Below are 25,500 nucleotides of genomic sequence, written 5' to 3' on the forward strand. Positions count from 1 at the left end.
AATTTCTTGGTCCTACTACTTAATGATATTTATTAGACTTGTTCTCTATAAACACTAAGAAATATTAGTCTAGCTTTATATTATACGGTTTCATGCAATTTACCTCATGTGATATTGTAGTTGTTCAAATTATCCCTTAAGAGAAAGAAAATCAAATTACATTCCTATGTTTTTTTTAAATAGAGCAATTTTTACGTTCCTTTCTGAAAAGGTAAATTACTTCATTTCAAAAAATATAGTGAAGTATTTTGCTATTCTTTTATAAAGAATAATTTGTTCATTTGCAATATTACTTACAGCAGGTTGCGTGAATTCGTGTGTAACTAATCTTTATTTATTGATTTGTAAAGCAATTTTGTCTTGGGATTTCTTTAGACACTAAAGTTAATGCTTTCATTTTTGCATTACTTAGTGTTCATTTTTTATTCTTTTCATTGTATTTTATACTTTGAAATTTTAAAATTATTTATTAATTCTATGCTATTGATATGATAAAGGTTATGTCCTCATTTTATGATTGTATATATTATGATAATCTTATTACATTTTCTACTATCATTATTACTGCTTAAAATCCTTCATTCTTTAATTGATTTTATGCAAGTTGCCACTTAAAATTCCTCATAAAATCTTTTATTATAGCATAAATCATGTCAAATTTCCAATTCCTAACTAACTTCTAAACTTAGCCTATCACTTATAGATGATCTAGGTTTCATGAACAAGCCTAAGATTATGGGTTCAAATTTCATTATTTTTGACTTACTTTATGTGGATTTATTATATTCTATTTCATTAGTCTTTGTATTCATATATGAATTTAATATCGATATAATTCCAAACTAATGCATTGCGATCAATTTAGTAGGATATTATTATTACCATGTAATTACCATTTCAATATATATATATATAAAACAAAAGGTTCACCCAAAAATTTTCAAGATATGAATTAATTTCCAGTCAATATTTGCATTATTTGACAATTTCAAAATTTCATTAATTGATGTATTAAATTTCTATATGTATAAATAAAGGATGAAAATTAATGCTAATAGTTGTGCCAAATATTTAGATTCTTTTCTTATAAAGAGAATTTGTGTACGTACTGGCCGAAGGATGGTGATGGCACCAGTGTGGATGGTTGTATTGGTGCGTTGGATACTGTAATTTGGATTTATTTGAATTTAATTTAGTGTTGTGCCCTCCAACTATACTATGGATTATTTAAAAATATGGTCACTTTCGTCCTAAATTAGAACTTGCGATTTGGTCCATTAATTTTACAAATTTCATGATTCTATGATATATTTTCCCATATATTTAAAAATTAGTTTGAAAAATCACATGTGCAAGTCATGTATATTCTTAAATTTCAGTCAACAAAAAAATTGCACGTGCTAATTTTGGACAAATATAGAAATTTCTGTCAAAATTTGTTAGAAAATCGAAAAAATTTACTAAGATGATAGATTAAATTGTAAGTTCCACTTTTGAAGGTCTAAAACGCCAAACACCTCTAATTATATGACAAAAAATTTACAACTGAGTCTTTATAAAATTCAAATCAAAATGATGCCACTAATAAACCTTATTATCCAAAGGTAACACGATCTTAATCTAGAATTACTTGATAACTAAACATTCAGCTTTCAATGCACAAATATTTGTAAACATTAATCGGTTTAGCGAAGTTAATCATTAAAGGCTTCCCATGAAGAACGTGGCCTTGCAGACCTTGCCTCGCCAACTTCGTGCCCTCGATTTCTTTAAAGTAGGCGTAGAGATGGAAGGGGAATAAGTTAATGCTGATCACTTCTCCCTGAGCGACAAACAAAGATTTAAACTCACAATCTGTCACTTTTAGTGACAAAATGCCGGTCCACAAGTTGTTGGGTGGATGGATCACCCTCTGAGAATCTTTGACGGTGTATCATGGTTCTGTGTAGCTCCGGTCATTGATTTTATACGTGATGCCATTAAATGGGTCATGTACGGAAAAAAAGATAAATGATAGGTCGTCGGAGGTTCCGATGAGACTGAAAACCGAAATAGAAAGAGTTTAGTGTGCAATGGGGAGGTGGTGGAGTGAGGTTTTGTAAATATTTAAAAATATCATAACTTTCACTGTGAATTAAATTAAAATTGTAAATTGGTCCTATATGTTACTTATTAAGAACATTCTTGTGTTTCTAATCTAAATTTGTTGATTTTTCAAGCAAATTTCTCTTGGAATTTCTTTTGATACCAAAGTTAATTTTTTTATTTTTGCATTATTTGGTATTCAACTTTTTTCTTGTCACTATATTTTATAAAACAAACCATGCTAATGACATGATAAGTTTATGTCCTCACTTTATGATTGTGTTATGATAATTTTATTACTCTTTCTATTATTATTAGTACTATTTTTGGTTATATATTGCAAAAGTCGACCATTTTTATACAAAAATTTATTGTTTAAAATTCTTCATTGTTTTATTGATTTTATGCAACTTGCCCCTAAAATATCCTCCTAAAATCTCTTAATATAGTCAACATCATATAAAATTTTGAATTCATGATTAACATCCTAACTTTCGGTCGACGATATCTTCAAATTCACACCAGCACATGACTTGCACGTGCCAATTTCTAACAAATTCAAAAAAATTTATCAAAATGTGTTAATAAATATAAAAATTCACTAAGACAATATATCAAATTGTAAGTTTCACTTTTTAAAGGTTCAATAACGACAAATACCTCTTATTATAGGACAAAACATTTCAATAGAGCCATTATAATGTTCAAATCAAAATGATGCCATTAATCAACCTTATTATCTAAACGTAACAACACGATCTTATTAACAAATTTTTGATACCTATACATTCAACTTAGTCCACAAATATTTTTGAACATTTTGTGTGTGTTTTTTGATATTAGTGCTTAATAATCTCATTTGATATGCGACATTCTTTTTAACGAAGTTTATGAGTCCATCAAACATGGAAACTAGCAAAATTGTTGGACAAAAAATAGCCTTCAAAAAGTGTATTAACACTAACCAAAAATAGAAAAAGAAGTAGAGAAATCACAAAATAAAAAAAATCAAGAGATTACCTACCTACTTAGTGAAGTTAACCATTAGAGGCTTCTTGTGAAGAATGTGGCCTTGCAGACCCTGGCTCGCCAACTTCATGCCTTCAATTTTCTTTAAGTGGACAAAGTCATAGTGATGAAAGGGGAATGAGTTAATGCTGATCTCTTCTTTATGAGCGGCAAACAGAGATTTTAACTCAAAATCTGTCACTTTTATGATAACTTGCCGATCCACAAGTTGTTGGATGGATGAATCTCCCATTGCAAATCTTTGACAGCCGCATCGTGGTATTTTGTGTCTTCCATTGCTGATTTTACAGGTGGTGCCATTAAACAGGTCAAGTACAGAGAACAAGATAAATGATGGGTCATCGGAGGTTTTGATGTGAATTAATAGTTGAATAGAAATAGATTTATGTGTAATGGGGATGTGGTGGTGTGAGATTCTGTAAGTGTACAGGGGTTGGTTACTGTAGTCTTTTGTTAGATTTGTTTGAATTTAATGACATTTTGTGGCTCTTAGTTGTTCTCTGTTATTCACAAAAAATTAAATTAACATTCCAAATTGGACCTATATTATTTATCATAAACATTCTTGTATTTCTAATTTTAATTTGTTGATTTTTCAAGCAATTTTATCTTGAAATTTCCTGACTCTAAAGTTAATGCTTTCAATTTTGCATTGCTTAGTCTTTAATTTTTTCTTTCTTATCATTATATTTTATAAGATCAAGCTTTGAAATCTTAAAATGATTTATTACTTCCATGTTATTGATATGATGAAATTTATGTCTTCACTTTTATGATTGTATTATGATAATTTTATTACTCTTTCTATTATCATTGTTACTCTTTTTTGTTATATATTGCAGGAGTCGACCAAATTTTTACAATGTACTGCTTAAAAATTCTTCATTGTTTTATTGATTTGATGCAACTTGTCCATGAAAAATCCTCCTAAAATCTCATATTATACCTAACATCATGTCAAATTTCGAATTCATGACTAACTTGTAAACATTTAATCATCGACATCCTCAAATTTACACCCGTGCTAATTTCGATCAAATTCAGAAATTTCTTTGAAAACAATAAACAACAAATTTACACAATAATGGATCAAATTATAACTTTCACTTTTTAAAGGTCCAAAATGCCGAATACCTCTTATTATAGGACAAAAAAATTCAATAGTGCCTTTATAATATTCAAATCAAAATGATGCAATTAATCAACCTTATTATCTAAAGGTAACAAGATCTTAATCTTGAATTGCTTGATAATATTTGGCTTGGTCCATAAATATTTATAAATCTTTTGTGTGTTTTTTTCGATATTAGTGCTTAAAAAGCTCATTTGATTTGCGACATTCCTTTTAAAGAAGTTTATATGTCATTTTAGACATGGAATGCAGCGAAATTACAAATAATATATTTAAGCCTTGAAAAATAGTATTTACACTAACAAAAAACAATAGAGAAATCATGAAATAAAAAAATTAATGATCACCAACCTGTTTACGAAGAATGTGGCCTTGCAGGCCCTGCCTCACCATCTTTGCGCCCTTGATTTCTTTAAAGTGGACAAAGGCTTAGTGATGGGATGGGAATGAGTTAATGCCGATCACTTCTCCATGAGCAGCGAATGGAGATTTTAACTCAGAATCTATCACTTTTAGTGACAAATTGCCGATCCATAAGTTGTTGGATGGATGAATCCCCAGCTGCAAATCTTTCACGACTGCACTGTGGTTCTATGTATCTTTCACCGCTAATTTTACAGGTGGTGCCATTAAACGGGTCAGGTACAGAGAACAAGATAAATGACAGGTTTTAGGAGGTTCCCATGTGAATGAAAAGCTAAATAGGAAGAGATTTGTGGTGCAATTGGGATATGGAGGAGTAAGGGTTTGTAATTAAGTGCATGGCCAGGTGGTTACTATAATATTTTGTTGGATTGTTTTGAATTTAATGGGATTTGGTGGCTCCTGGTTGTACTCTGTATTATTTGAAATCTTAAAATTATTTATTAATTTCATGTTATTACTATGATAAAGTTTATGTCTCACTTTATGATTGTATTATGATAATTTTATTACTCTTTCTATTAACATTATTACTGTTTTGTGTTATATATAACAGGAGTTGACCAATTTTATACAATTTACTCTTAAATTTCTTCATTGTTTTATTGATCATGTCAATTTTTTTAATTCCTTTCTAACTTCTAAACCTTCTGTCAACAATATCCTCAAATTTACACCAGCACATAACTTGCACCTGCTAATTTTGTACAAATTTGAAATTTTCTATCGACATAGGTAAGCAAATCGCAAAATTCATTTAGATAATAGATCAAATTGTAAGTTTCACTTTCTGAAGGTTCAATAGAGTCTTTATAATATTATATTCAAAATGATATATACCATTAATGAACCTTATTGTCTAAAGGTAACACAATCTTAATTAATCTAGAATTACTTGATAACTAAATATTCAACTTGGTCCATAAATATTTGTAAATATTCTCTACAAAAAATAAATATTTGTAAATATTCTGTGTTTTTTTAGATATTTGTGCTTAATAATCTCATTTGATATGCAACTTTTCTTGTCATAGAAGTATATGCGGCATTTGCTATGCAACTTTTCTTGTATAGAAGTATATGGTTTTTGTACTCCTTCACTACTTCCAAGCGATCAGGTGATAGGGGTTTTTTCTATCTTTCTGCCAAGCCTAAGTGTAGATATTTGGAACCCTTGAAGTCTAATGTCGGCCCCTAGCGCGAGAAATACATTTTTGTTCGACCTCCGCCTGGTGTAGTATAGCCCATCAGGTTAGAGTGGAACAAATATAAACCCTCACCAAAAACAAGTGCAGGGGGTCTGGAAGGTTACCAAATAAATAGCCTGATGACTTATAAATACGACCCGAAGAAGCTTTTAACCGAGAAGGTTTTGTGGTTTGCGCGTCTATCTCCAGCACCCCTCCACATCACAGAGATCTTAGGTGATTTTCTATTTCAAGTGCAGATGCATCTCTTTCACAATTGAATAACTGACTTACAATTGTTTTTCCTTGTCTTGCAGACGAATTAGTCATGAACTCACGACTGGCCTTACGACTGAAGACAATCCAGAATAAGACTGGGGGACAACAGGTCGCTCCTCCTCCTGTCGACACTCCTGCTACAGCGACTATGTCCCGTTCCCCCCTTCGCGCCTTGATCCCCACTGGTCCATCAAATGTCGAGCACAGTACCCTGCCACACGACCCGATTCAAATTGACAGCGAGGGGACTCCTGTTAACGAGTATAATTCGGAAGACCTGGATTTACATCTGGATGACGACCAAAGCGAAGGTCAGAATGCCGACCAGGGCCAGGATCAGGGCGACCAGGACGGTGAGGGAACGAGTTCGAAGAAGAGGAAGAGACATCACAAGCGCAAGGGTAAAAGCCCTGTTGAACCCAATCACTCAGATAGCCGCCGATGCTAAGGTGGGGAAACTCGTGGCCCAGCTTGCAGAGAGGGACAGAAGGGATTAAGCTCACGTGGAGGAGATGCAGACCCTGATCGAAGAAGTCCAAAAAGTAAAGGGTCAGCTTACTGCCGCGGAGGTTGCGTTCTCAGATGGGCAGAAAGAGGGGTTCGCGGCCGGGAGAGAGGCCGGACTGGCAGAGGGCCAAAAGGAGGGTTTTAAGACTGGCCATGCTCAAGGATTAGAGGAAGGCCAGACTGGTCGAATCACTCTAGAGGAGCACCATCAAGCCCTTGCCAGCTCCCGTGTTCCTGTAGCTCGAGATTTTCTAAAGTCTGGCACGTTCAAAACAACTGTCGAAATCAAATCTGCCGACTTCTTCAACAAGGGCTATAGGACATGTGTGGCCCAGATCAGAACCTTGGGTGGCTTCGCAGATTCCTTCGATCAGTCGATTGGACATAACCTTAGATGGGAAGCTGCAGCCATACCCTGAAGAGCCCGCTCCTGAAGATGACGAGTTCTCCACCTTGCTGGACGAGATAGAACCTGGACCTTAGTGGATAGCCTCCAGTTCCTGAATTTTTTGTAACTTGGGGTCGAAAATAGAATATCCTGACTATTTTGTACTAACACCCGAACAAAATGATCCTGTAACTATTATACCATTTGGTCAATACAACACTTTTGAGATCGGTTCTCTGCTTCGCAAATTTATTATCTTCTTCATTCTTGTCAATATCTGTGCTGCATACTTAACTTTTTATCATCGATACTTTAAGGGTGCATCTTTTTACAGATCGCACTTTATTCGATGCCTCTTTTTCAGTTGGCGTTTGGGGTGCGTCTTTTTCAGATTGCACTTTGTTGGATGCCTCTTTTTCAGTTGGCGTTTGGGAGTGCCTCTTTCTCAGATCGCACCTTGTTGGACGCCTCTTATTTAGTTTGCATTTGGGGAGTGCATCTTTTTTAGATCGGACATTATTGGACGCCTCTTTTTCAGTTGGCGTTTGGGGTTTCGCTCGAGAAGTCCAAATAAAAGACAGTAATCATAAAAAATACGCATAATTTTCGAATTGACATAATGTATAGGAGAACTTGGCCTTTTTCAGGCTCCTAAAGTGGAATTAGAGTTTGTACAAATTGACCGGCCTTTTTCAGGCACCAAAATAAGAATTAATGACCTTTTGCTAGCACAAGAAACGCGACCTTCCTAACCTCTGTAGTTTTTTGGCCTTTTGCAGGCACCTAGACATGAGCGAGTTGATGGCCTTTCACAGGCACCTTAGATATGATTCTTCGAGCAGTTGATGGCCTATCGCAGGTACCTTAGATATGATTTTTCGAGCAGTTGATGGCCTTTTGCAGGCACCTTAACAATTATTCTTCGAGCAGTTGATAGCTTTCGCAGACACCTTAAACATGGTTCTTCGAGCAGTTGATGGCCTTTCGCAGGCACCTTAAACATGGTTCTTCGAGCAGTTGATGGCCTTTCGCAGACACCTTAAACATAGTTCTTCGAGCAGTTCATGGCCTTTTACAGGCATCTTAAATATGGATCTTCGAGCAGTTGACGGCCTTTCACATGCTCCGGATATGCGATCTCCTCAGTCATGCATAAAACTTTTTCAGATTCTGGATATTCCACGGTCGTGGTAAGTTCTGCCCTTGCATATCCTGCAATTTGTACGTACCCTGTTTTCTAATTTCTATGACTTTGCACGGGCCTTCCCAAGAAGGATCGAGCTTACCCACGTGCTTTAAAGCCTCCACTTTCTTGAGTACCAAGTCACCCACTTGCAGTAGCCTTGGTTGGATTTTGCAATCATGGTTTTTCATCATCAACCCCTTGTGATGCAGAATTTTTGCGTACGCGGTATCCCTTTTATCTTCTATCACTGTGTGGTCAAAGCTTCATTCACTGTGTTGTTTGATTCGGGGTCATACATTGTGATCTCTACAGGGATTATTGCTTCAGTAACATAAACCAAGCAGAACGGGGTCTCACCTGTTGCTGTTCGGATGTTGTTCGATATGCCCACAGGACTCCCGGTAACTCTTTGACCCAAGACCCCTTGACCGCCCATTTGATTTACCTTCCTGAAGCTTCCGGCCGAGACATCACATGTTTCAAAGGGTGATTGGTCAGCACCACAATTTTGTGCGATTGGAAATATGGTCGTAGCTTGCGGGGTGTGATAACCAGCGTGAGTGCCAGCTTTTCCATCTCTGAATATCTCAATTCCGCTCGTTGTAATATCTTGCTGACATAATAAATAAGGCTTTGACTCCCTTCTTCTTCCTGCGCTAGCACTGAGCTAACAGCGCTCTCGGACATAGCTAAGTACAGAAACAACGTTTCCCCTTCCTTAGGATTTGCGAGCAGTGGAGGCCTTGTCAAATAATTTTGAGATCTTGTAGAGCTTTTTCGCACTCTTCATTCCACTCGAAATTTTTTGTCTTTCTCAAGATTTTAAAGAAAGGTAAGCTCTTATTAGCGGATCTAGAAATAAATCGGTTCAGTGAAGCGATCTTACCCGTCAACTTCTGTACTTCCTTGATTGTGGTCGGCGATCTCAGGCTCATGATGGCTTCAATCTTCTCGGGATTAGATTCAATTCCTCGTTCACTGACCATGTATCCCAAGAACTTGCCTCCTGCTACCCCAAATGTACATTTGTCCAGGTTCAACTTCATTCTATACGTCCTCATGATGTTGAATGCCTGTTCGAGATGTTCGAGGTGATCTTGCGACATCTTGCTCTTGACCAACATGTCATTGACATATACTTCCATGGTCCTGCCGATGAGCTCGTGGAACATCTTATTCACCAATCACTGATAGGTCGCACCTGCGTTCTTCAAACCGAATGGCATTACGTTATAACAATAAATTCCATTATTGGTGACAAAAGATGTCTTCTCCCGGTCGTCCTTGGCCATAAAAATTTGATGATAACCTAAACATTTTGAACCTCGCTGTAGAATCTACCATGACATCAATCCAGGGTAAGGGATAAGGATCTTTCGGGCAGGCTTTATTCAAGTTTGTGAAGTCCACACACATCCGCCACTTCCCTGAGGACTTAGGGACAAGCACCACATTAGAGAGCCAATCAGTATATTGAACTTCAGATTCGTACCCGGCTTCGAATAGCTTGGCGACCTCCTACTCTATAATTTTGTTCTTTTCTGCCCCAAATGACCTCTTCCTTTGCTGGACCGGTCGTGCTGTGGCACCGACATTCAACCTGTGCACGATCACTTCAGGGTTGACGCCTGTAAAGTCTGAGGAGCTCCACGTGAACATGTCTACGTTCCTTCACAAGAATTCAATCATGGCTGTTTCCTTTTCTCCCATGTTTGCCCCAATTCTCGTAGTTCTCCCCTGTTCGCTTTCAACGAGTTGTACGGCCTTACACTCACAACTGGGTTTCATGTGTTCAGCTTCATATGGCCGCGGCTCGGTGTATTCCCCAATCTTTCTTTTCTTCTGAATGGATTCTCCTTTCAACGACAAGTTGTAACATTTTTCGAGCTTCCTTCTGGTCGCAGGCCACCTCTCCTATTCCATTCTCCGTGAGGAATTTTATTTTCATGTGATATGTCGAGATGACTGCTCGAAATAAATTCAGACCTAGTCCGCCCAGAATAACATTATAAGCAAATGGGGTATCCACTACAAAAAATTTTACCATCAGGGTTTTTCGTTTCGGCTCTTCACCCATGGACACCGACAACTCGATCATTCCCAGCGAAGCTACCTCACTCCCTCCAAAACTGACCAGAGGAGTCTTCACAGGTTCCAAATGGGCATTCTCTAGACCCATCTTATCGTCCATGCTCTTGAAAATGATATCTGCAGAGCTCCCGCTATCAACCAGTACTTTATGAACAGTAAAATTCACTATGTCGAGCTTGATGCCCATCGGATCGTTCATGTCTCCACTATCCGCTGGTCTATCTGAACTGTCGAAGGAGATGGCTTCTTCTTCTTCTACTTTCAATACAAACTCCCTTTCTCTGCTCGACCCCAATGTTCGGGCACATCTCTTTCTCGTTCTCTGTGAATCTCCTGCGCTGGACCCTCCAACAATTGTATATGTCACCCCCTTCGTTGGTGCATTGCTTCGGCTAGCGGGGGCCTTATTCGTTCTGGAAGGGCCATGATTTCGATCCCGGCTCCTCGACCTGCTCCTCCTTATTTCAGCTTTGTTGATCTTGCAATTGGCAGGGACCTGATCTCGGAAATACCCCTGTCTCACCAACCTTTCTATCTCATCCTTTAGCTGAAAGAATTCCTCCGTATTGTGTCCCCTTTCACGATGAAATCTGCAATACTTGTTAGAAAATTTTCTTAGAGGGGGTATATCTGGTGTGCCTTGGCGACTTCAAGTTAGTACTAGGCAACAAGACAAGCAATAAAACTAGAAAAGGAAAGTCAATAATACTAAAGCCCTAGTTAACAATCCAAGCTGCTAAGCCCAAATTTAATTAATTCAATTAATTAAATTCTGACTACACTTCTCAAGACATATAATAACCAAATTAAAGACACAATCGTCTTTTATCAAGCCCAAGATACAAACCATTATATGCATGTGATTGTTATGGTTCTTCAAGTCCAAGGACTAAATCCAATACTTTCGAGGCCGAGGGATGCAAGTCATATGTACCAACCAAGCCTCAAAGGATGACACCTTGTGAGCCAGTTCGGTTGAATTGATAACCGTTGTCAACTATCCATTAAACTTGCATAAACATCCTACATTTGTCGTCAATGAAATGCAACACAAACCTAATGGATCCTCAATTTGAAACATTTTAGACCCAACTCTCAAAAGTTGGTTTCATAACTGTCAATCAATACGCAACCCAACTATATAGATTGTACGATTGGTTTGTGGATTTTGTTGCAATTTTAAAGCAATAAAGCATAATAATATAAACAATAAACACATTTCAAATGAATTCTAACTATATTAATTTAATTCAATATTAAATTCAAACAAAATTACTAAATAAATTACGAAAACACCAATCTAATTAATTATCCAGTTACCAATTCTAACAATAACTATGTCAAGAAATTTATTTTCATACAATCCAAGATAAATGAAGTCCTAAAAAGCAACAGATTCAATATTGAAAGTCGAAAATGGACGTGATACACTATTACAATGATACGCTTTACAATAAGCAATATTGTAATTTAGTCATGTAATTATAGATATTTGGCATATTTGTAAGATTTATAATTTGCGATTTGATTCATTAATTTTGTAAATTTTATGATTTGAGGATACATTTTGCGGTTAAATTTGAGGATAAATTTTATTAATTTGAGGATATATTTTGCCAAAAATTTGAAAATTATTGAAAACTACATGTGCAAGTCACAAATATATCCTCAAATTTACATCAGCACATAAATTGCACGTGCTAATTTTCGTCAAATTTAGAAATTTCGAGCAAAAAATGTGTTATAAAATCGCAAAACTTTTACGAAGATAATACATCAAATTATAAGTTTCATTTTTTTAAGGTCCAAAATACCAATTACCTCTAATTATAGGACAAAAAGTTTCAATAGAGCGTTTATAATATGTAATTCAAAATGATGCCATTAATCAAACTTATTATCTGAAAGTAATACAATTTTAATGTAGAATTATTTGATAACTAAACATTTATTCCTTATAAACATTCTGTGTGCGTTTTCAAATATTAGTGCTTAATAATCTCATTTGATAAGCATTATTCCTTTTAAAGAAGTTTATGTGTCATTTCAAAAATAAAAAGTAGAAAATTACAGGCTCAAATATATATTTAAACTTTCGAGAAAAGTATTTACACAATAGAGAAGTCAAAAAATAAAAAAACTAATGAATCATGCACTAGGTTTAGCGAAGTTAATCATTAGAGACTTTCCATGAAGAACGTGGTCTTGCACACCCTACCTAGCCAACTTCGTGCCCTCAATTTCTTTAAAGTGAATAAAGGCGTAATGATGTAAGGGGAGTGAGTTAACACTGATCACTTCTCCATGAGCAGCAAACAGAGATTTTAACTCAAAATCTGTCACTTTTGGTGACAAATTGTAGATCGCAACTTGTTGGATGGATGAATCTCCAGTTGCAAATCATTGACGGTCGGATCGTGGTTTTGTGTAGCTTCGGCCTCTGATTTTACACGTGATGCCATTAAATGGGTCAAGTACAGAAACAAGAAAATAATGGACCGGCGGAGGTTCGCATGTGAATAAAAAACAAATAGAAAGAGATTTGTGTGCGATGGGGATGTGGTGAACTGAGGTTTTGTACGTGTATGAGCGGGGTTGTTACTGCAATATTTTGTTAGATTTGTCTGAATTTAATGAAATTTAGTGGCTCTTGGTTGTATAGTGCAATATTTGGAAATATGATAATTTGTATCCTGAATTAAATTCAAATTATTAATTCCTTCTATTACTTAATAATATTTATTAGATTTGTCCTCTATAAACAATAAGAAATATTAGTATGGCATTACATTATAGGGTTTAATGCAATTTCCGTCCTATGGTATTGTACTTGAGTAAATTATCTCTCTATGAAAAAAAAATCAATTTACCTCCCTATATTTTTTAAAAATAAAGCAATTCACATATGTGTCTAAAGAGATAAATTATTTTATTTTAAAAAATATAAGGAGGTAGTTTGCTATTTCTTTTTACAAGGAATAATTTATTCCTTTTCTATAATAATTACAGGAGGTTGCTTTCAGTTTTTTCTCATTATTACAAACTTTCTTGTGTTTTTAATCTTAAATTGTTCATTTTTCAAGCAATTTTATCTTGAAATTTTTTTAGACACTAAAGCTAATGCTTTCATTTTTGCATACTTAGTGTTCAATTTTTTTTCCTTATCATTATATTTTATATAATCAAACTTTGAAATTTTAAAATTATTTACTAATTGCATGCTATTGATATGATAAAGTTTATATCCTTACATTATGATTGTATTATGATGATTTTATTACTCTTTTTACAATTATTATTACTCTTCTTGTTATATATTGCAAGAGCCGATCAATTCTATGTGATTTACTGCTTAAAAATCTTTCATTGTTTTATTGATTTTATGCAACCTGCCGTTGAAAAATCCTCCTAAAATCTCTTATTATAGCTAAACTCATGTCATGTTTTGAATTCCTGACTAACTTCTAAACTTTTGGTTAACGATGTCTTAGCCTATCACTCATAGGCGATGGGTTCGAATCCCACCAAACAAGTGAGTATTTGACTCACTTTATGTGTTTATTATAATTTATTTTATTATTCTTTGTTATATTAATATATGAATCGAATATCGATATATTGTCAAACTAATAAATTTATTAAAATATTGATGTTATTATGTGATTACCATATATTTATATAATGGATTCATCCCAAAAATTTTCAAAAATATGAATTAATTTTCCATCAATTTTTGCGTTGTTTGACAATTTTTAAATTTCACTAATTGATGGATGGGTTCTTCCTTATAAAGAGATTGGTGTAATTTTAGTTGTTTGGCATTTGGGTCCATTAAGAAATGGAATTTGCAACTTGGCCCATTAGTTTTGCATATTTCATGATTTGAGGACACATTTTGTCATAAAGTTAAAAATTAGCTCCACATGTAAGTCATGGATATGTTATCAAATTTATGCTAGCACATGACTTGCACGTGCTAATTTTTGACAAATTGAGAAATTTCTAGCAAACAACGTGTTAGCAAATCGAAAAATTTACTAGGATAAGTGTAACTTTTTGAAGGTCTAAAACGCCAAACACGTTTAATTATAGGACCAAAAATTTTAATAGACTTTATAATATTCAATTCAAAATGAAGCCACTAATCAAAATTATTATCTAAATTTAACATGATTTTAATCTAGAATTACTTGATAACTAAATATCCAACTTGCTCCACAAATATTTATAAACATTCTGTGCGTGTTTTTAGATATTAGTGCTTAATAATCTCATTTGATATGCAATATTTCTTTTAAAGAAGTTTATTTTCAGACATGGAAAGTAGAAAAAAAATAGAGAAATCAAAAAACTTAAAATTAAAAAATGACCAATCAGTTTAGCGAAGTTAATCATTAGAGTCTTATCGTGAACAACGTGGCCTTGCAGATCCTACCACGCGAACTTCGCGCCCTCGATTTCTTTAAAGTGCACAAAGACGTACTGACTCAAGGGGAATGAGTTAATGCCCATCACTTCTCCACGAGTTGCAGACAGAGATTTTAACTCAGAAACTGTCACTTTTGGTGACAAACTGCCGATCCATAAGTCGTTGAATGGATGAATCTCCCGTTGCAAATGTGTGACGGTCACATCATGGTTCTGTGTAGCTTGCGCCACTGATTTTACATGTGGTTACCATTAAACGGGTGCTTCACACCCAAAACAAAAAGAAGGGAGCTACGTTTGAGTTAAACTTGGAGATGGAAGTCTTCTTTCATTTCTCGACGGTGAAGTAAGACCAAGCTCATGAGCTTATTATCCTAGGTCGGAACAAGTCGATAGGATCCCCTTTGTTACGTCCCCATGTCCCCCCGTGTGGGGACATGGGGGCGAAAAAAGGAAAGAGAGGGATGGGGTTTCTCTCGCTTTTGGCATAGCGGGCTCCCAGTGGGAGGCTCGCACGACGGGCTATTAGCTCAGTGGTAGAGCGCGCCCCTGATAATTGCATCGTACAGAGAACAAGATAAATGATGGTTAGTCGGAGGTTCTAATGTGAATGGAAAGAGAATAGAAATAGTTACTCTAATATTTTGTTGAATTTGTCTGAACTTAATGGCATTTGGTCCTCCTAGTTATACTATGTATTATTTGAAAATATTATGACTTTCACCCTGAATTAAATTAAAGTTCTAAAGTGGTCCTGTTTACTTAATAATATTTATTAGACTTATTCTCTGTAAACACTAAGAAATATTAGTCTAGCTTTACAATAAAGGGTTTAATGCAGTTTACCTTAGGTGCTATTGTAATTTGTCAAATTATCCCTTATGAGAAGAAAATCAAATTACGGCCCTAATTTTTTTTTAAATAGAGCAATGTTTACATTCCTGTCTGAAAAGATAAATTACTTCATTTTAAAAAATATAGGGAAGTATTTTGCTATTTTTTTATAAAGAATAATTTGTTCATTTGCAATTCTATTTACAGTAGGTTGCGTGCATTTTATTTTTCATTACTATATACACTCGTGTGTTATTAATCTTAATTTATTGATTTGTCAAGTAATTTTGTCTTGAGATTTCTTTGGACACTAAAGTTAATACTTTCATTTTTGCGTTACCTTGTGTTCATTTTTTTTTTCTTTTCATTGTATTTTATAAAATCAAACTTTGAAATTTTAAAATTATTTATTAATTCTGTGCTGTTGATATGATAAAGTTTATGTCCTCATTTTATGATTGTATTATGATAATTTTATTACACTTTCTAGTATCAATATAACTCTTATATATTGCAAGACTCAACCAATTTTATGCAATTTACTGCTTAAAATCCTTTATTGTTTGATTGATTTCATGCAATTTGTCCCAGAAAAATCCTCCTAAAATCTCATTATAGCCAAAATCATGTCAAAATTTCAATTCTTGACTAACTTTTAAACTTAATTTATCACTTATAGGCTTCATGAACAAGTGTAGGGTGATGGTTTCAGATCCCATCAGATATGTGAGTAATTCACTCACTTTATATGAGTTTATTATAATCTATTTAAATATTATTCTTTATTATATTCATATATAAATTGAATATCGATATATTGTCTAACTGATGCATTGGCGATCAATTTAGTAAGATATTGATATTATCATATAATTATCATTTCAATATACATACATACATATATATAAAAACAATAGATTCACCTAGAAATTTTCAAGATAGAATTAATTTCCCTTCAATATTAGCATTGTTTGATAATTTTTAAATTTCACTAATTGATGGATTAAAAATGCTAAATGTATAAATAAAGGATGAAATTTAATGCTAATAATTGTACCAAAAATATAGATTTTTTCTTATAAAGAGATTTTGTGTATGCACCGCCCCGAGGATGGTGATGACACGAGTGTGGATGGTTGCATGGGTGCGTTGGATACTGTAGTTTGGATTTGTTTGAATTTAATTGAGTATGGTGCCCTCCAACAATACTATGGATTATATAAAAACAGATTTTGCACGTGCTAATTTTGGACAAATTTAGAAATTTGTATCAAAATTAATGAAGATAATAGATCAAATAGTAAGTTTCATTTTTTGAAGGTCCAAAACACCAAACACCTCTAATTATAGGACCAAAAAATTCAATAGAGCCTCTATAATATTCAAATCAAAATGATGCCACCATTCGACCTTATTATCCAAACGTAACACGATCTTCATCTAGAATTACTTGATAACTAAACATTCAGCTTGGTCCATAAATACTTGTAAACATTCTCTGCGTATTTTAAGATATTAGTGCTTAATAATTTTTATTTGATATGAAATATTTATTTTAAAAAAATATATGTGTCATTTAGACATGGAAAGTAGAGAAAAAGTAGGAAAACAATAAAATAAGAAAATCAATAAATTACTAAACGGTTTAGCGAAGTTAATCATTAAAGGCTTCCCATGAAGAACGTGGCCTTGCAGACCTTGCCTCGCCAACTTCGTGCCCTCAATTTCTTTAAAGTACACAAAGGCGTAGAGATCAAAGGGGAATGAGTTAATGATGATTACTTCTCCCTGAGCGAAAAACGGAGATTTAAACTCACAATCTGTCACTTTTGGTGACAAAATGCCGGTCCACAAGTTGTTGGATGGATGGATCATCCTCTGAGAATCTTTTATGGTGCATCATGGTTCTTTGTAGCTCCAGCTGTTGATTTTATACGTGATGCCATTAAATGGGTCATGTACAGAGAACAAGAAAAATGATAGGTTGTCGGAGGTTGCCTGGCCTATTCTGCATCTTGAGTTGGGGTTAGTTAGGTTTTTAGTTGATTATTCCTTTTTCCGTGCTGTTTTTGGACCTATTTTTAAAGTCGAGCTTCCTTGAGCTCACTATTGAGAATAATTGAATACAATCAATACACAGGAATTTTTGCTCATAACATTCCATGGCTTCAACAAATTTTTCACTACAATTGCAGTTTTCAACATGGTATCAGAACCTTCTTTTGAAGGTCTCTGCATACTTCTCTCATCAATGTACAAACTATGTTTGATTATATTCCTCAATGGCGCCTAGAGGTTCAGAGGCAATGGAAGGGAATGTTGTGGAGACTCAGACTGCTCCGGTGAATCAAAGTGCAATTGTAAACCAAACAACAGTAGATATGACTCTTACTGAAAACACCAAAAAATGCGAGTGGATCAGCCCAAGAATGCGCAAGCGAAAGCGATAATGCGGAAATTTGGAAATAAAAACCAAACATAATAAAATCATAATTCCAAGGGGTGTACCCTTGGAGTTTTCGAGGATTCGATATAGTTAATCACAATACCAATAACTTAAATGGGGCTAATGGTAAAAGAAAAAAAAATGAGAGGCACATAAATCATAAATGAAAAGTTACCTCTTTGATTTGATTTACTTCGAACCTCTTTCGTTTGGTTTGTTCATGCAATGCTTCAACGTAGAGAACCTCTAAAGTTATGTCCATACCACACCAGAGCTGGGATCCCTCAACTCAATTTGCTAGAAAAGAAATTGGAATAAAAAAAACAGCAAGTGTGTATTGGAGAGGGGCGGCTGAGTGGATGTATTAGAGTGTGTCTAGGTTCATCCTATCATCCATAAGGTAATAAAATCCGATATTTCAAATAAAGGATGACTAATATAGCACTTTCCAAAAAGTGAATTTGTTAGTCAATAATTTCCTTTTTTAAGATTTTCCACCAACTTAGTTATGGGCTTGCATTGGCCGATTTTATTAAATAAAATACAAGGCCCAATAATTCTAATTATATCTAATTTAATTAAAGCCAACTTAATTATGTCCATCATATATTTAATCAAATTAAATATATGAGTCCAATAAGTTTTTATTAATAAATAATAAGGGCAAGCCCCATATAAATTAATCTTATTAATTTATTCTTGTTCTCCTCCATCCAATGGACCCCTCTCATTAATAAGTAATTCAATTACTTATGAAATTAATTTCTAATTCATTCGCCGTCCCTTCTTAGTGATTTGTGTTTGACTCTTTAGGTTCACCTTTCAGCTAGACTATGGCTGGTGTTAAACACTATTATTAATTAAATCTAATTTAATTAGTAATTCTCCATCAACCCTTCATCAAGAAAGCCCATCACCATGGGTAGCCGTTTAGCAACCGTCCATGGCACTAGAGACTAGGCGAATATCCATATGAACTTTTAGACTCTCGAGTCCATACGGGTACGGTCCTTCTGTCTCCTATCTGGCGGCCTTAGTCTAGGGCATGGAATTGGGTGTCGGTTCCCATCCTCGACTAGGCGTCTATGCTTAATACTTGAGATCGCGTTACGCCAAATTACTCAACATAGGAACCTCTTTTTCCTATTCGATCAATTAATAGCCGCAATTTTATAGAGCGTAAACGCATCTCCAAGTGCATCGGAGATACCTCTATCACGTTTTGACAGGGGACGAATCGTCTTTTTGGGACGAACTCACCGTTCTCGCTACATGCTTTGACTGTACTGGACAAAGCTTATGATGACCATGTTTGGGACGATCACCTCTCGCACAAATCCAAGATACAATCATCGCATGCACAAGACTGTGTAATTCCTCAAGTCTGAGGACTACTCCTGTACTATCGAAGCAGGGGATTCGAGTCATACCAACCAAGGCTCTGAGGCTTCCATATGACCATCCCCGTGAGTCAGTTCAGTCGATTCGACACCTAGCCAGTCGATCCATTAAGATTGCATAGACGTCCCACATCTGTTGCCGATGAAACACGACACTCATCAAATCAATACGACTCTTAGTGCAAGTCTTCATAGAACACTCACTGCCCATTCTCGAGGTCCTCGACTTGGAACATTTCAGACCCAACCCTAGACAGTTAGTTTCATGACCGCTATCTAATGCGCAATCCAACTGTTGTACGACTGTTAAAGTGCTCTATGGGCTTTGTTGTGATGTTTAAAAGAAATGCAAACAAATGTGTAATGAGCACAACAAATGAAATGTCAATTGTCAATACTCATTTTATTCACTATATAGTGTTATATAAAATTGAGTTACTGGCAGAATAGATTACAAGTGTGCCAATCTAATTGGCTTTCAGGTCACATATTCTAACAATTATAGCTTTATTCATCTGACCATCCTACCTGGATAGCAGCTCTTGCTGCGAAAATGAAGCTGGAATTTATATATATGGAAGCTTGGTCAAACCTGCTGAAGTTTCAGAGGGGTTTAAGAAATGGAATTGTATTCATTCCATGTTGACAACTTGGATCCTAAATTCTATTTCAAAAGATATAGTTGAGGCATTCATGTATGTTAGTTCAACAAGGGATTTATGGATGGAATTAGAAGCTCGATATGGAGAGAGCAATGGTCTATCAATCTATCAATTACAATGTGAGATCAGATTCATCGTGCAAGGAAATATGTCGGTGACAAATTACTATACCAAATTAATGAAATTGTGGGATAAGTAGGCCTGCTTGGCACCAACTCCTAGATGCGCAACTGTTGGACACTACCACTTGTGATGAAAATAAACGTAATAAACTTTCATGAGTTCATTTTAGTTGTAACTCCAGCCTATCTTAGGTAATATCATGTAATAATGACGTTTGGTATAACGGACAAGGCCATTTGTCCAAGAACTCAATGAAGCATATTTCTTCTACTACACTGGTCTCACAGGTTGGTTGTTACCTGTGGATGACGTGCAGGCGACTAGGGGATGTCGGCCAGCACGTAGCGATGATGGAGCGCAACCTTGGGCGCGAGTAGAAGCTAATATGCGGAGTAGAGTGCTTTGATGTGTGGAGTAGAGTGCTTTATCCTTGGAGATGTTGAAAAAGTGCACTCCTCGGCCCTTTGAGTGTTCTACTCTTGGAACAAAAAATTATTTTCTTAAGCCTATTATAAGGGGGACATGATACGGTAAGCCACAGCCGGTCCTCCCCGTGCACGACGGCGGTACATGAGAAGACGTCTGCACTAAATGAGTATCTCTTAGGGGCATGATGGGGGCCTTGAACAGTCGGTTCTAGGCAGCTCGTGAGAGGAGCGCTAGAGTCCCCGAAGGGCTTGAAAACCTGACGGGCAGCGTAGGGCCAGGATGGCCTACGTTGGGCGTCGAGACTGCCGAGAGGCTCCATGTGATGTGCAAGGTTGCCCCGCGGGCTGCGGGATATCTGGGGCAACACCTCTCGTGTTAATGGGTGATCGAGGCAAGAATTAAAAGACCTCGTGATCAACTCATGGAATGCGCTATCGAGTTCTAGCCATCCATGGGGGTCCGTTGGTTAAGGATAGGCAGTCATGGGACGACGCCGCACTTGTGGGCATATTGTGAAGCCAAAGCCGAAAGACAAGAAGGCATGTCCGGCATAGCCGTGCGGGAGAATGGCAAGGTGTCGGCATATTGGTTGGGCCTCGGACTTATGATGCTGTCCTACTCGGGCGAGGCATGCAAGGCGGCCATCTGTTGTGGTGATGGACGACGACGAAGGCGAACGCCTAGGATATACCGAGTGAGTTTGGGCATGAGATAGGTGTTGCGGGTGTAATCGTAGTGCCGCAATGTCGAAGCGGAGCAAGGATGCTCCTTGCCATTGAGCAATGCGTCGACAGGTTCCAAGATTGTGTGCGAGACGCAAAGGCACGGGTGTCAAGAGCCTCAGCGAGCACACAGACTGTCGCGATACTCTGATGTGTGCATAGGCTGGACGATGGTTGGGCATCACCTTTGGGGCCGCACAGGCAAAAAATATATGAGAATTACATTCCGTTGCATTGAAGACGAGCACGCCTGTGACAAGTGGTATAAGAGCCTTGTTGCCTTCACGGGACGAGGTGAATTGCGAGCCTGGAGGATGAGAACTTCCAGTTGAAAGTTGTGCCTATCTGATTGGGCACACGCGTTCTACCTGAAGTAGAGGCGAGTTGGTATCAGTTGAGATCGTTAGTTGGGACAAGATTAGGCCGTTTAACAACGTTTGGTTTTGGGGGACGTCTACTGTGAAGATCATGTTGGGTAGAGTCCTTTGTGCGCGTTTAGGCTGCTATAGAGAGCAAGCGGCTATGGTCCAACTTCATTGTTGTTGGTTGGCAGGTGAGGGAGCGAGCGCAGATGTGTGGGCGAGCTGTCAACCGTAGTGCAGAATTTTCTTTTCCGTAGATTCATATTCGGACTTCAGAATTCACTTGGCTTCCCTGAGTGAGAGGGGGACATGCCGATGCGTCGGGTGAACTGCGAGAGCCATGTTTGTGAATGAGGGTAAAAACCATGTGTGCGGATTGCCGCAAGCCAGGAGGCGGTCTACGCGGTGTGGCCGTTTTGGTGGGAGAGATACCACCTTGAGCTGACAGGGGTGGATGAAGGGCCATCTTCTCAATCTAAAGAACCTTCGTGAGGAGAAGGACGCGCTGAATGTTCAAGAGCCGAAGCACAGTGCACATGAGGTGCGTGAAACGAGCCACACTTAGGTTTGCAAGGAGTGGACGTTGAGACCCTTTTCCTTTGTGGCCAGTTGTCAGTGTGAGCCGTGTGTGGCCGAGTAGAGTTTTGGGATGAAATACTATTGTGGTAGATGAGGGTGTGTTTAGAGGAAGACGACACGCTTCAAAAACCAAGGAGCATAGGCATCCGTTATGTGTGAAAGACAACTTGTCCGGCGCTTGAGTGGGAGCAGCCCACTAAGCTGTGTGTGTTGGGTGCTCATCAGGAGCACGAGTTCGAGCACGATTGTGAACATTCCTCGACGGGATTCTGACACCATAATATGGGCTCTTTGGTCTAAGATTTGCGATGAGGACTATCGTGTGGATATTTGAGTGGAGCAGTAGGCTTCATCGATACCAGGAGCAGCAGGCTCCATTGGCACCATGTGCGGCAGGCAGGTCGGCAAGGATTAGGAGCGGGAGATCCCAACCTTGTTAGTGCGGTCGAGACAGGACTTGTACATCCCATTCCTGTTTGTAATCGTACCGATGCGAGACTGGCGTTTAGAGTTGCTGCCGGATGGGGATTCAGAGATCCTATCCTTGCAGTTTCCGTCAAGCGCTCGGGACGAGACAACGAGATTGTGTTTTGCGGTCCACGAGCGGCGTGGTTCCGGCAGTTGGGCAGGTGGGCCCATGATTTGCGGTTGAGCTAGGAGAAGCTTGGTCGTCAACCAGATTTGGGACAGGCATGTCCTATTTCCGTGGTGGGTTGAGCGGCAACCCTTTTTCATGTTCGGTCCACGAGCGGCATGGTTCCGACAGTTGGGCAGGTGGGCTCATGTTTTGCGGTTAAGCTAGAAAAGCTTGGTCGTCAACCAGATTTGGGATAGGCGGGTCCCAATTCCGTGGTGGGTTGAACGGCAACCCTTTTTCATGTTCGTCTATGAGCGGCGTGGTTCTGACAGTTGGGTAGGCGGCCCATGCTGTGTTTGCAAGTGTTTGAGTGTAGTCTACCGTAGAGGCGGGTCCGCGTGTTGCCTAGGGCGACAACACATCGAGTGGGGGAGAGAGTGTGAAGTGTGACGCTGCCGGGACTTCACACTTCCGTTCCAAGTGTATTCGAGGCACTATTTTGAGGGACAACACAGACTCCACACTTCCTTCGTTCCAGATCAATTCGAGTGTATTGAGGCACTGTCTTGAGGAACATTGGGGATTTCAGAGGCGCACTTGACAAGACTTGGAGCACAGTTGAGGGAAGCGAGTGTAGACGAGTACACAGACTTTCAGCTTGAGGCGATCAAGTGGGTGTATAAAGGCACTGTTTGTTGCGAGCTACCCGACACCATAGGAAGAGAGTGTAGTGAGAGGCACAGACTTCCGTACAGGTTTAGTGTTGATTGAGTGCATCAGAGACACTATGTTTTGTGGAGGAGCAGCTTAGCGTCGCCTCGAGGAGATCTCGTGTTGTGCTGCAGAGGCACTTCACGATTAGAGCGCTCGAAAGAGCAGGATGTCGGTCTGGTGTCGCAAGATACTGAGAGAGTATTGGGCACTGCATACACCTCAATCCTTCGTGTATGTGTTGACGAGGACGTCAACAGATTAAGTGGGTGAGGATCTCACAGGTCGGCTGTGACTTGTGGACGACGTGCGGGCGACTAGGGGATATCAGCTAGCACGCAGTGGACGATGGCTCGTGTTGTGCAGCAGAGGCACTTCACGACTGGAGCGCTCGAAAGAGCAGAAGGTTGGTCTGGTGTCGCGAGATACTAGGAGAGTATTGGGCACCGCATACACCTCAATTCTTTGTGTATGTGTTGACGAGGACGTCAACATATCGAGTGGGTGAGGGTCTCACAGGTTGGTTGTTACCTGTGGACGACGTGCAGGCGACTAGGGGATATCGGCCAGTACGTAGCGACGATGGAGCGCAACCTTGGGCTTGGAGATGCTGAAAAAGTGCACTCCTCGGCTCTTTGAGTGTTCTACTCTTGGAACAAAAGATTATTTTCTTAAGCCTATTATAAGGGGGACATGATACGGTGAGCCACAGCCGGTCCTCTCCGTGCACGAAGGCGGTACTTGAGAAGATGTCTGCACTAAATGAGGATCTCTTATGGGCATGATGGGGGCCTTGAAGAGCCGGCTCTAGGCAGCTCGTGAGAGGAGCGCTAGAGTCCCCGAAGGTCTTGGAAACCTGACGGGCAGCATAGGGCCAGGATGGCCGACGTTGGGCGCCGAAACAGCCGAGAGTCTCCGTGTGATGTGCAAGGTTGCCCCGCGGGCTGCGGGATATCTGGGGCAACACCTCTCGTGCGAATGGGTGATCGACGCAAGCATTCAAAGACCTCGTGATTCAACTTATGGAATGCGCTATCGAGTTCTAGCCGTCCATGGGGGTCCGTTGGCTAAGGATAGGCGGTCATGGGATGACGCCGCACTGTGGGCATATTGTGAAGCCAAAGCCGAAAGGCAAGAAGGCATGTCGGGCATAGCCGTGCGGGAGAACGGCAAAGTGTCGGCATATCGGTTGGGCCTCGGACTTATGATGTTGTCCTACTCGGGCGAGGCATGGAAGGCGGCCATATGTTGTGGTGATGGACGACGACGAAGGCGAACTCCTAGGATGTACCGAGTGAGTTTGGGCATGTGATGGGCGTTGCGGGCGCAAGCGTAGTGCCACAATGCCGAGGCGGAGTGAGGATGCTCTTTGCCATTGAGAAATGCGTCGACAGGTTCCAAGATTGTGTGCGAGACGCAAAGACATGGGTGCCGAGAGCCTAAGCGAGCACACGAACTGTCGCGATACTCTGATGTGTGCGAAGGCCGGACGAAGGTTGGGCGTCACCTTTGGGGCCGCACAGGTGAAAAATATATGACAATTACATTCCGCTGCATTGAAGACAAGCACGCTTGTAACACCTGGTCTCTACTTCTTACAATGTCATTTATAATATCTGTCCCTTAGCTAAACTTCATAGATTGGCATTTCATTCCAACAACATTTACTCCAACTCCATCTTTGATCTTATCCATGTCGATATTTGGGGACCTTATAGGTAACAAACAATCTCTGGGTGTCAATTTGTTCTTACTATTATTGATAATTTTAGTAGAGCAACTTGGACATTTCCAATGAGACACGAGACTCTATATCCTACAAAAATTTTGCATCTTGTTCAGACACAATTTGACAAGATAATAAAGTGTGTGAGATCAGATAATGGAGTAGTGGACCATAAGTATAGGCATCTTCTAAAG

At 38.3% G+C, this 25,500-nt stretch overlaps 1 protein-coding gene across 1 annotated transcript; it reads right to left on the reverse strand.

The window, feature by feature from the left end:
- LOC105160108 lies at positions 10,015 to 22,055 on the reverse strand. Its single transcript, XM_011077374.1, has 2 exons — positions 21,997 to 22,055; positions 10,015 to 10,897 (listed from the first exon to the last, which is right to left on the reverse strand). The coding sequence occupies exons 1-2, from the start codon at positions 22,053 to 22,055 to the stop codon at positions 10,015 to 10,017; spliced, it is 942 nt and encodes a 313-aa protein (XP_011075676.1).

Source organism: Sesamum indicum, linkage group LG4, assembly GCF_000512975.1.
Source record: "Sesamum indicum cultivar Zhongzhi No. 13 linkage group LG4, S_indicum_v1.0, whole genome shotgun sequence".
NCBI classification, from domain to species: Eukaryota; Viridiplantae; Streptophyta; class Magnoliopsida; order Lamiales; family Pedaliaceae; genus Sesamum; species Sesamum indicum.

Coding starts and splice junctions, on each gene's coding strand:
- LOC105160108 (XM_011077374.1), bottom strand. CDS start 22,055: ATGGCTCTCGCAGTTCACCCGACGCATCGGCATGTCCCCCTCTCACTC. Junction 10,898..21,996: donor CTCTCACTCAGGGAAGCCAA/GTGAATTCTGAA, acceptor CAAGTATTGCAG/ATTTCATCGTGAAAGGGGAC.